The sequence below is a fragment of the Vulpes vulpes genome, chromosome 3, assembly GCF_048418805.1.
Source record: "Vulpes vulpes isolate BD-2025 chromosome 3, VulVul3, whole genome shotgun sequence".
In the NCBI taxonomy this organism is placed as follows: Eukaryota; Metazoa; Chordata; class Mammalia; order Carnivora; family Canidae; genus Vulpes; species Vulpes vulpes.
The window spans coordinates 17,210,437-17,223,146 of record NC_132782.1 but is presented as its reverse complement, the minus strand read 5'-3'; the positions used below and the strand labels follow the sequence as shown (position 1 = coordinate 17,223,146).

Below are 12,710 nucleotides of genomic sequence, written 5' to 3'. Positions count from 1 at the left end.
ACACAGGGCTCAATCTCATGACCCTGAGATCACAACCTGAGCTGAAACCAAGAGCCAGATGCTTAATGGACTGCACCACCCAGGTGCCCCTCGACATCATTTTTTCTAATGGCTGCATAGCACTCCAGTGCATGGATGAAGCACAATTTACGTAGCCAATGTCTCTTACCAATGGACATTTCAGTTTCTGTCCAATATAACCAACATACAACCTTATTCAAACACCTTTGGTACTCATCCTATTGTTCTCTTAGGATAAATTCCCAAAAGCAGAATTGCTAGGTAAAAAGCACGTATATCTTACATCTTGACAGACATTGCCACACAGCTCTCTGCAAAGGCCAGACTATTTCACACACCCACGAGCTGCGCCTTTCTTAGAATTTCTGCCAGACTTGCCAACAGTCAGCCTCCTCTCTTCTCACAGCTCCAACTCCTTCCACATAGCTTGTGGAAGTACAGCGGGATAGTGCTCAGGTGCTGGGTTTACTTCCATTCAGCTTCCTTCACCTCTCCCATGGCCACACTGCTTAAACTTCAAGCCCTTCTTTTTCGGATTTCTTCCCATCCTCCATTTCAACCTCTCTTTTTTCTAATTATAAGTCTGATTCATAATTAAAATAACTTGGAGTGAAATTCTCATAGTTGCCAAAAAAGATACACAGAAGTAAAACTGCCTTAAATTATTCTTGGAGAGAGATGGAATATAAAAAAGAAAGTGAAAAAGAAAGAAAGGAATGAAGGGAAGGAAGGAACAAACGAAGGTGAGGGGAGGGAGGGAGGAAGGAAAAAAAATTCACTGCCTAGGCCTGATATGTGAAAACTGACATTTTGAGAGAATTATTCTTTAGGCCTACCATACAACTTCTGTGCACAAATATTTCTACAGGAAGCTGCAATTTGAAACGGTTTTCACTCAGTTATGAAACTAAGTCCTTACCACGTGCGGACACTGTGCTCCAGGCTTTGGGGAGACAGATGAAGAAGGTCAGACATGCCTGTAAGAAGCTCCCATTCTAGCAGGGAGACAGAGGTACACTAATATTTTTTATATACCTGAGAGTAACATAACACTGCATGTTAATCATACTTGAATTAAAAATAAGTTAAGTAAAGGGGATCCCTGGGTGGCTCAGCGGTTTGGCACTTGCCTTAGGCCCAGGGCATGATCCTGGAGTCCCGGGATCGAGTTCCACGTCGGGCTCCCTGCATGGAGCCTGCTTCTCCCTCTGTCTGTGTCTCTGCCTCTGTCTCTCTCAGTCTTTGTCTCTCATGAATAAATAAATAAAATCTTAAAAAAAAAAAGTAAGTAAATAGCTTGGGGGATTTACGGACTCACTGGACAGAAAAATTAAAAGAAATGGTGAAGACCAAGAGAACTCAAATGCTTTCACTTAGATACTGACTGGATGGTAATATAATTGATGAAGGTAAAGTCTATAGGCCAGAAGACGATGTGGAGAAAAATATTCATTTCCATGTTGGACCTGCTGAGTTCAAGGGGCCTCTGACATCTAGGAAAAGATACCTAATAGAGAGCTGGCATTGAGGCCTGGTACCCAGTACCAGCAGATACTTTGTTCATTTTTTTTTTTAAATCATCTAGATTTGACAGTCATTGAGGTAGATAAATTTGATTTGTGACAACAAAGAGAGAAAGCAAGGGATGAGAGTTTAGAACAGAATGTTAGGGGAACAATAATATTTGGAAACCTAACAGTAAAGCCTAATGAAAGTCTGGGAAAATTAGAGAGATAGAAGACAAGAAGACATGAGGGATTGGCTCATAAAAGCCAGAATGTCAAGGACAAAGTATGCCACACTTACTTGCCTTCCCCATTCCTTCCTATACAAAGGATCTTGTGGGGTGGCTTCGGGAGCTGGAACAAGGATTCCTGTTAAGTTGGGTTGGTAGTGGGGATCCCTGGGTGGCTCAGGGGTTTAGCGTCTGCCTTCAGCCCAGGGCATGATCCTGGAGACCCAGGATCCAGTCCCACATCGGGCTCCCTGCATGGAGCCTGCTTCTCCGTCTGCCTGTGTCTCTGCCTCTTTCTCTCATGAATAAATAAATAAAATCTTAAAAAAAAAAAAGTTGGGTTGGTAGTGAGAGACTAAGCAAGAAAGACTTCCTGGGCCGTGGGAGTAGGCATTATGTGTCTTCATCTGGGATTTCCTGCTAGTGCTAATACCAGGGAATACTTTCACCCCTAAAAGACTCTTGTTACCTTATCTCTTGCTTCCAAGAGACTGATCCGTCCTTTCTCCTTTCCAATGTCACTACTCACAGTTTCTACCTATTCCTTAGCCCATGATGGGAGAGAACAAGTCTTCATAGCTTCTCAATTCAGTATGTTTAATAAGTGTAACTTTGAGCCAGTTACTTGCTTGTTAAACCAGACAGATAAGATACAGTTCCTGCTGAATAAGAATTAACAGTTAGGGAATCCCTGGGTGGCGCAGCGGTTTGGCGCCTGCCTTTGGCCCAGGGCGCGATCCTGGAGACCCAGGATCGAATCCCACGTCGGGCTCCCAGTGCATGGAGCCTGCTTCTCCCTCTGCCTATGTCTCTGCCTCTCTCTCTCTCTCTCTCTCTCTCTCTGTGTGTGTGACTATCATAAATAAATAAAAATTTAAAAAAAATTAAAAAAAAAAAGAATTAACAGTTAGGAGTGGGAACATTAAGAGAAGGTTTGTGGGACACCTGGGTGGCTCAGGGGTTTAGCACCTGCCTTTGGCCCAGGGCGTGATCCTGGAGTCCCAGGATCGAGTTCCACGTCGGGCTCCCTGCATGGAGCCTGCTTCTCCCTCTGCCTGTGTCTCTGCCTTTCTGTGTGTGTGTGTGTGTGTGTGTGTGTGTGTGTCTCATGAATGAATAAATAAATAAAATCTTTCTTTTTAAAAAAAGAGAAGGTTTGTAACTACTGTATGTAGGGTATACAGTGACCAAAGCTACAGTAAGCTGGAGAATCATGAGAAAAGCCTCATGCCCTTCTTAGGAGGTTAAAAAATATCTTCTTCCTATTTTCCAGGAGGGAAAAATTCATACAGATGCTGATGATAAACCCTGACACAGAAAGACTTATAGTGAATTGATTTACATCAATTTAAGTGTTTGAAAAGGAGGAAGAGAGAAGAGAGGAACCTTCAGGAATTTACTCTCCGTTTTCCATTCTGGGGGAGCAGGTGGTAGGACAACCAGTCTGTAACTTAAAACTACATATAGATAGTCCATAAGGGCAACCTTTCCTGGTCACTAAATCTCTTCCGGATGACACATTTTTCTCTCCCTTTCCCTTTTTAAAAAAATTTTTTTTTATTTATTTATGATAGTCACAGAGAGAGAGAGAGAGAGGCAGAGACAAAGGCAGAGGGAGAAGCAGGCTCCATGCACTGGGAGCCCGACATGGGACTCGATCCCGTGTCTCCAGGATCGCGCCATGGGCCAAAGGCAGGCGCCAAACCACTGCGCCACCCAGGGATCCCTTCTCTCCCTTTCCTAATCAGAAAACTCCTCTTTTGGTTGTTGTAGCACTGTGGGATATAGTGGAAAGGGTTATAGGAACCAATAACCCAATCCGGCTTCCCTACAGCAGTCCTTCCCAAAATGAAGACTGAATCAACATTTGTCAAAATGTTAAGTGACCAAAAAAATTAAAAAATCAATGTTATTTTTGTAACCTGTGGGGATTATGTGTGTGTGTGTATATACACAAAATACGCATGTGTGTTTTGGTTCCTCCTCCACTTTGACTATCTCCCCAGATCCTCTTCACCATTACCTGTACACAAAAAAGTCTAAACACCATTATTTCTTGCCAAAAGAGGAAACAGAAAAGTAACTTGATTAGTAAACAGAGCTTGGCCTGGAGCCCAGACCTTAAGAGATGTAAATTGGGGCTCTTTTCACAAGGCTGCAGTCTCATGTTGACTTACACTCTAACATCCAACCAGTCCAAAATACTGCTTACATCACCTTCCTCTTACAATCTGTGCGGTCTTAATCATATTATTTCACCTCTCTGTCTCACTTTTCTGGTCTGCAATCAGGGAGTAATGCCTAACTCATTGGCTTTCTTTAATTTACTCTTCACAGTACAGTGCTCCTTTATTTATTTATAGTTTAAAAAATTTAACTCCAAAAAATATGGAATACTGTACAGATTTGCATATCATCCTTGCACAGGAGCCATGCTAACCTCTGTACAGTTCCAATTATAGTATAGGTGCTGCCCAAGGAGGCATTGACTCATTGGGTTTTTAAAGGTAGCTAGCAAAATTAATTAATTAATTAATTTAAAAATAAATAAAAAATAAAAGGTAGCTAGCATAGAAAAGGTGCTGACAGTATCATGGGCTTAAAAAGCACTTCATAAACAGTAGCTATGTTTACTATGAACTATATACCCCACAGGACTGCTGTTCCTACATGCCTGATACCTAAGCAGTCCCCCAATGTATACCTATCAGTCCCCTCTTTCCCAACCCTTGAAATAACTTCCTAGTTCGTTCTAACCAAGATTCAGAAACTAGTTCAAATCCAAGAACGGTTTCCCTAATTTACCAGCACAAGTGTTTGCACATTTCCTAAAAATCTCACCCCTCACGCAAGGGTGTAACACCTACAGAGGGCTACCCAGGCATGATTTCTCCCCTTCTCAAGTCACGGTAACAGAATAATCACATGTTGCAAGTTTCCCAAAAGACGTGGGATTCTCAAGCCGATCATACAATCGACGCCAACTGCTTTCTCTGAGGCAACCGGGCATCCGGGCGCCTTTCAGAGTTACCGTCGGTTCACCGCTCCGCAGCCAAAATAATCAAGTTTGCTACACTAATCATACAACTGACCAGGGGTAAGAAAAACCTCAGGGCAGCCCGGGGGGGGGGGGGGGGGGGGGAAGGGAGGGGGGCGGGGCTCGGCGGTTGAGCGCCCGCCTTTAGCCCAGGGCGTGACCCCGGGGACCCGGGATCGAGCCCCACGTCGGGCTTCCTGCATGGAGCCTGCTTCTCCCTCTGCCTGTGTCTCTGCCTCTCTCTCTCTGTGTCTCTCATGCATAAATAAAATCTTAAAAAAAAGAATAAAGAAAAACCTCAGACAATGTCCCATACATCGCAAGGAGTGACTGAGAACAGATGCCCCGCAGTGACGAGTGAATGACGAGTGAATAACGGGTCTCTTCCTGCGGCGTGTCTAAGTGTTGTCAGCCTGTGGGTCTGCACGTGTCGGTGGAACTGAAAGTACATTCGTGTGTGCGCCGAAGTGTTTGAGCGCGGGTGTGCAACCCTTCTGAACCCGGGCGCTCAGCGAGCGAGGGAGCCACGGTGCAAAGCCCCGCGGGGGCCGTTCTCCAGGCGCTTACCTCTGCGGACGAGCAGGTGGACGCCGCTGGGCGCCGCCATGTTGGCGCGGGTCACGTGGCCGCCGAGCCCTCCCCCGCCGCCCCGCCCCGCCCCGCCCCGCCCGCTGGAACTGTCCAGTCGCAGCCCTGCGGGAACCTGGAGGCGCCGGGGCCGCCCCGGGGGAGCGCGCGTGCGCGCGGGGGGCTGACTGCGGGAGCCCCGGCAGCGAAGCGGCTCCGGCGCCGGGGGCCAGCAGGGGAAGCGCGGCCCGCCGAGCCCGCTCCGGCCGCGAGAGGCGGGCTCCGGCCACCGTTCGCGCGCTCGCCCAGAGCCCCCGCTCCCAGGTGGGATGGAAGAAGCCTGTCAGGTAAGCGTGGCGTCCCGTATTTGTAGCATCAACATTCTGGTGCATGGAAACGTGAAGTTGGGAGGAAAAAAATTAAAAATAAATAAATAAATAAATAAATAAATAAATAAATAAATAAAGCACAATCTAGCACTTTGCGTCGTCGGCCACTCTGTTGCAATTTCCCTGGATTGAGTTGAAAGGTAAAATTCGGTTCAAAGTCATCAGCTGCCCCTTTGCTGTCCCAGAAATTACATTACTCAGCAGAGACTCCAGGAATCTGTGTACAGCTGCAAAATCCATTGAGGATACACCCCCCCACCCCCCACCCGGGGTTCTGGGGGGGGGGGCTTGTCTTTCCCCCAAGGACACTTCCCGCTCAGCGGTGTGAACCGGAGTCTTAATCCTAAATTCGACTTTTAAGAATGAAAGGGTGACGTCGGCCGGTGGCGCTGCCGAGGGATGAAGCCCGGGGAAGGCCAATTAGGAGCCGGTGAGGGTGCTGTTGCATTCCAGGTGATGACGGTGCCCATTCTTAACCAAATTCACTTTTCCTCTTAGCTGCATTTTGGAGCAGGTTTGCATCCCGAAATAGAGCAGGTGTTATTGATCTCGGTAGCCTGGTGCCAAAGAACCTGGTATTTTAGGAATGTCTGGTGAAGGAATTGAACTCTCCATGGAACCCGGTTCAAAGCAAGAATTTAACGGTTTCCCAGACTTTTAATGCAGTAAAGATTGATAAGGATTCTTGGTGGATGTGGGCGTTTCCTAATTAATTTGTAAGCATTTAAGAACACACGTGGTGAAACATCCAGACAGTTCAGAAGTGAATAAAGGGAAGAGCCCAAATCCCCTTCCTAACCTTCTCTGCACACTGTAATCCCACTCTTCAGTCAACCACTGTGTGCATCACTCCGTGCCTTTTACAGGCAAATATGCGGAAATATTTTAAGTGGACTCACATACTTACTGTTAGGACTCGCTTTTTACACTCATTATAAACCTCAAATCTTAGTTCAAACTCATGCTTTTTAATGACTACATAGTTTTGGTATTTTTACTTTCAAAGAATGAATTGTGGCAGTTCATTAGAGGACACATGCTATACTTCTTGGAGGCCCAGTTTGGGATGCTTTTGGGTCACCTTGAAAGATAAAGAGAAATACTGTTTTCCACGAGGTAAGGAAGATGTGCAAGGATGAGAATGAAGAGAACTCCCACAGGTTACTTCAAGCTCCACCTTTTTCAGACTCAGATCAGTTCCAGGTAGAGGGTTTTTGAATTTGGTAAATCTGTTCTGTTCCCCTGCAACTAGAAGGAAAAGGAAACACTATGTGGACTCAGGTGGCACTGCCATAGTGGACTCCAGTGAGGAAATGCCCAATAAGTTTGGCATAGAATGTGGTTATCTAGGATAAGCTAGAAATGATAAGAAAGATAAGAACTTGCACAGGTTATGTAGCTCATCCTGACCTCTGATTTGGTTTATGTCGTACTATATCCCTCTGACATTAGAAGAATTAAAAGTTGACAGTATGTGTTCTCCAAAAAATCAATTTATGAGATAAATGCATACTGACCAACAAGATAAAAGGCTAGACCACCAACATCTGAGATTTCTTAAAATTCTAACATTTTCTGATCCTGAACAGTCAGGGCATTAGAATGCTTCTGTTTAGATGAGTAACCACTACTGACTCACTTTTCTACTCCCATCTTCCCACCTGTGAAATAGAGGTTAATTATATATTGTGGTACTTTACTATTTTGAACTCCCACCAATGTTCAGATTTTGTACTTGGGATTCTTGAATAAAAAGTTTGAGTAGTTTTTCAAAACCAGGGTTCAAGAAATAAAGGATAAGTTCTTAATACCTTCAGTTTCTGTGTCCAAAAATTCACTCTTTAAGGTTAAATATTTTTATTAATTGTGATTAATTATTGTTTTATAGGTCTTTTACATCGGTTTTTACATTTTACCTAAGTTCATGTCCTATTTTTTTTAAATCTTTTTATCTTTTGTAAAAGAAATAAATCAGAAATAAATTCTGATATTCATATTTTTGAAGTCAGTTTTTCCTTCTTCTACTTAACGAAATTTTATTATAGATTTATACCATATAACTTTTTCAAAAGTTGCATATAGTTTGTAATAAAATTTAAATTATATTGGTTTCTGTAATGTATGTCTTGAATCCCTAATTCAAATTCACATTTTTTAAATGCTCTAGGGGATTATGCAACGTGAAGTAAATCTCTTTAAAAATAAATTTTGCTTTGTAAACCATCATCCTGTAACTTGTTTTACGAGTTTAGATTTATAAATACTTATTAGGATTACCTATAATGCAAGATACTTAAAAATATAAACTATGCTAAGATGCTTACATATCTATAGAATATACAAACACATTGTAAAACTAACTGAAATAGTGCAGTATTTCCTAGTGGGCACAAAGCAGAGTCTATGGCCTGCCAAGGGAAACTGGTGCCCAATAGTCTGCACAGCTTCACCAGGACCATCTTCTAGCCTGTGACACATTTGTTTACCCTTCTTGACCTTGCTTCTCAATTTTGCCATATTAATCAGAAAAATTTGCCCTTTGATTTGATATCAGGATCATTTCTTAGCATTTTACTCCATGGCTTGAGAAGAGTATTTCTAGTCTTGCACTCTGACTTATCTGATTTTAGTATGAGAAAATACTTTTATTTATTCACATTTTTTTAAGTCAAATGAACATTCTTTCCAGGAATTAGGAGTCCTGCATAAGCATATCTGCACATACAACAGGGACCTGTCTCAGCAGCTCATTGGACCCCTGTGAAGTTAGGGTCCAGCTTCAGATGATTATACATTCAAGCGGAAAATTTCTTTCTTTTCCTTTTTTTTTTAAAGGTTTTATTTATTTATTTGACAGAGAGATAGCAAGAGAGCACAAGCAGGGTGAGCAAACAGAGGGAGAGGGAGGAGAGTAGGGAGCCCGAGGCAGCTCCATCCCAGGACCCAGGACCCTGAGATGATGACCTGAGCTCAAGCCAGACTCTCATTTGACTGAGCCACCAGGCACTCCCAGGGAGAAAATTTCTAAGGCACTCTTGCTGGCAGAAGGTCATTTCCTATCTCAACATTTGAGACAATGGACATGTTACTGAGTTATCTATGGGTATCCTTTGAGAAAATGTGCAGATGCTTTGAGGAAAAGTAATACCATATCTAAGGCAGTTGTGAGAAATCAAGAGGATTTCTCCTTGCTACTTGTGCCCTGTTTGTTTTTTGTTTTTGTTTTTGTTTTTTTTTATATATCTAGCAGTACCAACTAAGAAGGAACCAGGGAACAAGAGAGTGGGGCTTTAGTTGTATGTGACCCTCCCATCCTTCTCATTTTTTATTTGTCTAATGACACTATGTAAGTGAAACTTTAAGTCCACCATCTTCTAAGAACGCTATTGTCTTACCTGAGCCCCTCCTACACTGACATTCAGAACATTTCAGGAATCTATATCATTTATAAGCCTGATCCAGATGGGCTCAGCAAGTAGCTTGCTGCACCTTCCTGAACAGTCTGTCAAGATAAGCAGAGTAAAATGGAATCTGACAGGGCTCACTTAGCTGGAGGGTAGGACTGAAACAAGGCCCCAAGGGAGTTGTTGCTTTCAGGCTCAGTCTAGCCAGTATTAATTTCATGTTGGTTCACCCTCTTGGCTTGAAAGATATTATGGAAGATTGTAAGCAGAAATAATGCCTCAGCATAATAGCCTATTCATTGTTGGAGCATGGAGTGGTGGCAAGAGCCAAGGGAAGGAGGGCATGGGAAGGCTATAGGGAAGAGGAGGAGGATAGTCAGAGACCTCAGTCACTGATGCATCTGAGTTTTCTGACAATACTTCTTTTGGTCAGATTTGGCTTTGGGCCTGTGCAGGTTTGAGGAAAGAAGGCATCCTTGACCTCATGTCTTGGAATTGGCTCTGAGGGAAGTTGGGTTAAAGCAGAAGTGTGCATTTGTCCGCATGAAATCCAAATAAAAAGAAATGTGTACCATCAGTGACTGCCATCTATTCCTTATTAGTAATCCCTGGAAAAGTAGCACCTGAAAAATATGCTTCGGGAGAATGAAGAATTTCCATCAGAGTAAGGAAGAAAGGCAAAAAGTTTACACTCAAATTTAGCAATCAACCAGCCAACAAAGAAATACTTAAATGCCTACTCTAGGCTCCAAAGAGATGAAATATTACTGTTCTTAAGAAACTAATTGGACCTTAAAAAAAAAAAAAAAAAGGAAACTAATTGGAGGAGTGTGTGGCCAGCTCAGTTGGTAGGGTGTGCAACTCTTGATCTCGGGATTGTGAGTTCGAGCCCCATATTGGGTGTGGAGATTACTTAGAGTCTTAAAAAAATAAAAAAATAAAAAAACACGAATCAGAAAGCTGAGACTAACATGCTTACATAAAGAAGGAGCAAATACTTTTAAGAGGGTAAGCCCCGTAGAACAACTCCAGGTATAAGGGGTTACAGATTCTGGCTATCCCTGGCTGCCCAGACCTGAGAAAATCGCTGACCTCTAATTATACAAGTCTCCAGGAAATTAGAACCTATTTAATCTCTTTCACTTACTGCAAAGATGAAGGTGAGAGAGAGGGATATAATTCTTCCTTGAGCATCTCTAATCCACACTTGTAAAAGAAGAAAGAGAAAGGAAAACACTCTTGATCTCCTCGTTGGAACTTTTTTAAAAGTCTGTGTTTTGGTTTGTCTTTTCTGTTTACACAAGAATGTAATACGTGCTTTTTAAAAATGCTTAGAAACACCAAGATGTTGGGGGCCCCTGAGTGGCTCAGCGGTTGATCATCTGCCTTTAGCTCAGGTCATGGTCCCCAGCTGGCTCCTGAGATCAGGCTCCCCGCAGGGAACCTGCTTCTCCCTCTGCCTGCGGCTCTGCCTCTCTCTCTGTGTCTTTCGTGAATAAATAAATCTTAAAAAAAAAAAAAAAAAAGAATGAATGAATGAATGAATGACTCAGATGTATAATATAGAAAGCAGGAGTCACCCAGAAAAACTCGCTCTAGGTGATCAGTATTAACAGGTGGATATATATTCATCCAGATGTTGTTTCTATGCACGTACCATTGGGCTTTCTGAGGGAAGGAACCTCTTGTTACCGTGACCAGTCACACATCTATATGGAGCCCAAGGCAGCAGACCTGGCAAATCATATGCAGAAGCCCAGGAACGCACACGGTACCTGTGGCTTTATTGCAGTCTACTGTGCATTCTCTCTACATTTTGCTCCCCCCCCCACACACACACACACACACTTGTTCCCCTTTCACTGTTTCCACCCTTCTCTAAGATTACTTACTGTTTTGTTCCCTTTCCCTCCCAAAGTGATGGTTCACTCCTGGTTACCTTCTCAGATCTTTCCATCTTTGTATATTCTTTTACTGGCTTTATGGTTCTGTTTGCTGTTTCATGCTTAGTGTGCTTGAGCAAAAATTATATGGTCCTGTAGGATTGTGTGAAACCAATTCATAGAGCGGTTTGACCATCAATGTCACGGCTGGAAAGTATTTGGAATTTTGATGTTTCCTACCAGAAGCGGGAAACAGTACTTCTTGGTCAGTTAACGGTTATGCAGGGTACACAGCAGTAAGAAGCTGCGAAGTGGAGATGATGGAATTGCAAGGGGTTTAATAATAGAAAAAGAAGACTGGCTGTATGTCCCCTTCTCCCCTCCTACTCCCCGCCTCCACTCCCCAAACTGGCTGACGAACGAAGCAGTAGTGCATTTCTTAACTTCTGCTCGCCTCTCACTCAACACATTCTATACACAAGACTGAAACTGTCGAAACAAACAGGAGGGCAGATGCTGCCTCGACCTCTCTTCCCATTGAGCTAGCTCCTCTGTGCTCACCCCATCCACTTTAACCCAGAGAATAACCTGTCTGGAGAGCATTTCCCTCCTCTGAAGCACACACAAACATCACTGCATTTTCTTTTGCTTGATAAAGGATAAAGAAAGAAAAGCAGCAGCTGCTGTAGGAACAGACAGCAAACAAGCCTCACTGTGGTGGCCCCACGGCCTGCACAAAGGGGGATTCAGAGAGCAGGCAAACAAACTGTACAGCCCAAGACTTCCACACAGATTCACCTGCCAAAATTATTAATTAAAAATCTAAAGAACTGTCCAGGTGAACCACATGAGCGTCTAGCCAAAGCACACTTTCCAACTGGCCTTTTATTAAGTTTGAAGAGAGAGAATACAGTTGAAGAACTGGAAAGGGCTGCAAAGACCACCTGAAACAGCTCTAACTCTACCCCTTCCAATTTGGAGATCAAGAGAGTGAGGCCCAGAGAGGTCGTAGGAGAGAAGATGCAACCCTTTTCCAGCCTGTGTCCTTTATAACACGGGAGATCTTAAAAAAATATTTTTTACAAGATATTAATAAGCATCTTACACTCTTCAGATACTCATGAGATGGCATTACACTTTTATTGCATTATATTTCTCCACAGGGTTAATGGAAAGACCCCCCAAATTATGACACAAAAAATTTCAAAGCTTTGGTTTTCTATGTAGTGTCTGTTGATTCATAGCACCAGGGTGTCAGGGATAGGGACAGTTGCTTTTAGTACTGTGGTCCCTTTGAGAATCAGTTTCCAAAGAAAAGGATTGCATATTGTGTTTTTTAGTAGTTTCTGTTTGTTTGTTTGTTTTTTTTTTTTTATTAAAGAAAGCTCTTTAGGAGGCTAAAGGGGGTTATCTTTTTTTTTTTTTGGCAAGTCCTGTTGTGGAAGTCAGGCTGAGCACAGTCTCACTGTTTAAAGATGCCATTTGTCTGCTTCATGTAAACTTATTTTTAAAATTTACATGTTTTGGGGGGACCTGGGTGGTTCAGTTGATTAAGCATCTGCCTTTGGCTCGAGTCATGATCCCAGGATCCTGGGATCGAATCCCCTATGTTGGATTCCTTGCTCAGTGGGGAGCCTGCTTCTCCCTTGCCCTTTGCCCCCCACCCCAGCTCGT

General features: G+C 43.2%; 2 protein-coding genes and 1 non-coding gene across 6 annotated transcripts in view; 1 reads left to right on the top strand and 2 right to left on the bottom strand.

Moving 5' to 3' along the window:
* Positions 1-5,430, bottom strand: part of METAP1D (methionyl aminopeptidase type 1D, mitochondrial) — an 88,594-nt gene extending 83,164 nt beyond the window's left edge. Inside the window, exon 1 of one of the 2 annotated variants that reach the window (XM_025994032.2) lies at positions 5,361-5,430. In XM_025994032.2, coding sequence (XP_025849817.1) covers positions 5,361-5,400 — 40 coding nt within the window. In that variant the 5' untranslated portion in view covers positions 5,401-5,430. The remainder of the gene's footprint in view (positions 1-5,360) is intronic. The other variant, XM_072751931.1, reaches the window with a different exon arrangement.
* Positions 1-12,710, top strand: part of SLC25A12 (solute carrier family 25 member 12) — a 300,020-nt gene that overhangs the window by 96,428 nt on the left and 190,882 nt on the right. Inside the window, exon 1 of one of the 3 annotated variants that reach the window (XM_025994034.2) lies at positions 5,527-5,707. The exons of the other annotated variants lie outside the window; for them this stretch is intronic. Coding sequence (XP_025849819.1) covers positions 5,690-5,707 — 18 coding nt within the window. The 5' untranslated portion in view covers positions 5,527-5,689. Of the gene's footprint in view, positions 1-5,526; positions 5,708-12,710 lie in introns of those variants that run through there. 3 annotated transcript variants of the gene reach the window in all.
* LOC112916595 (U6 spliceosomal RNA) lies at positions 4,139-4,242 on the bottom strand. The gene has a single exon (XR_003234330.1). It is a non-coding gene; the product is annotated as a U6 spliceosomal RNA (small nuclear RNA).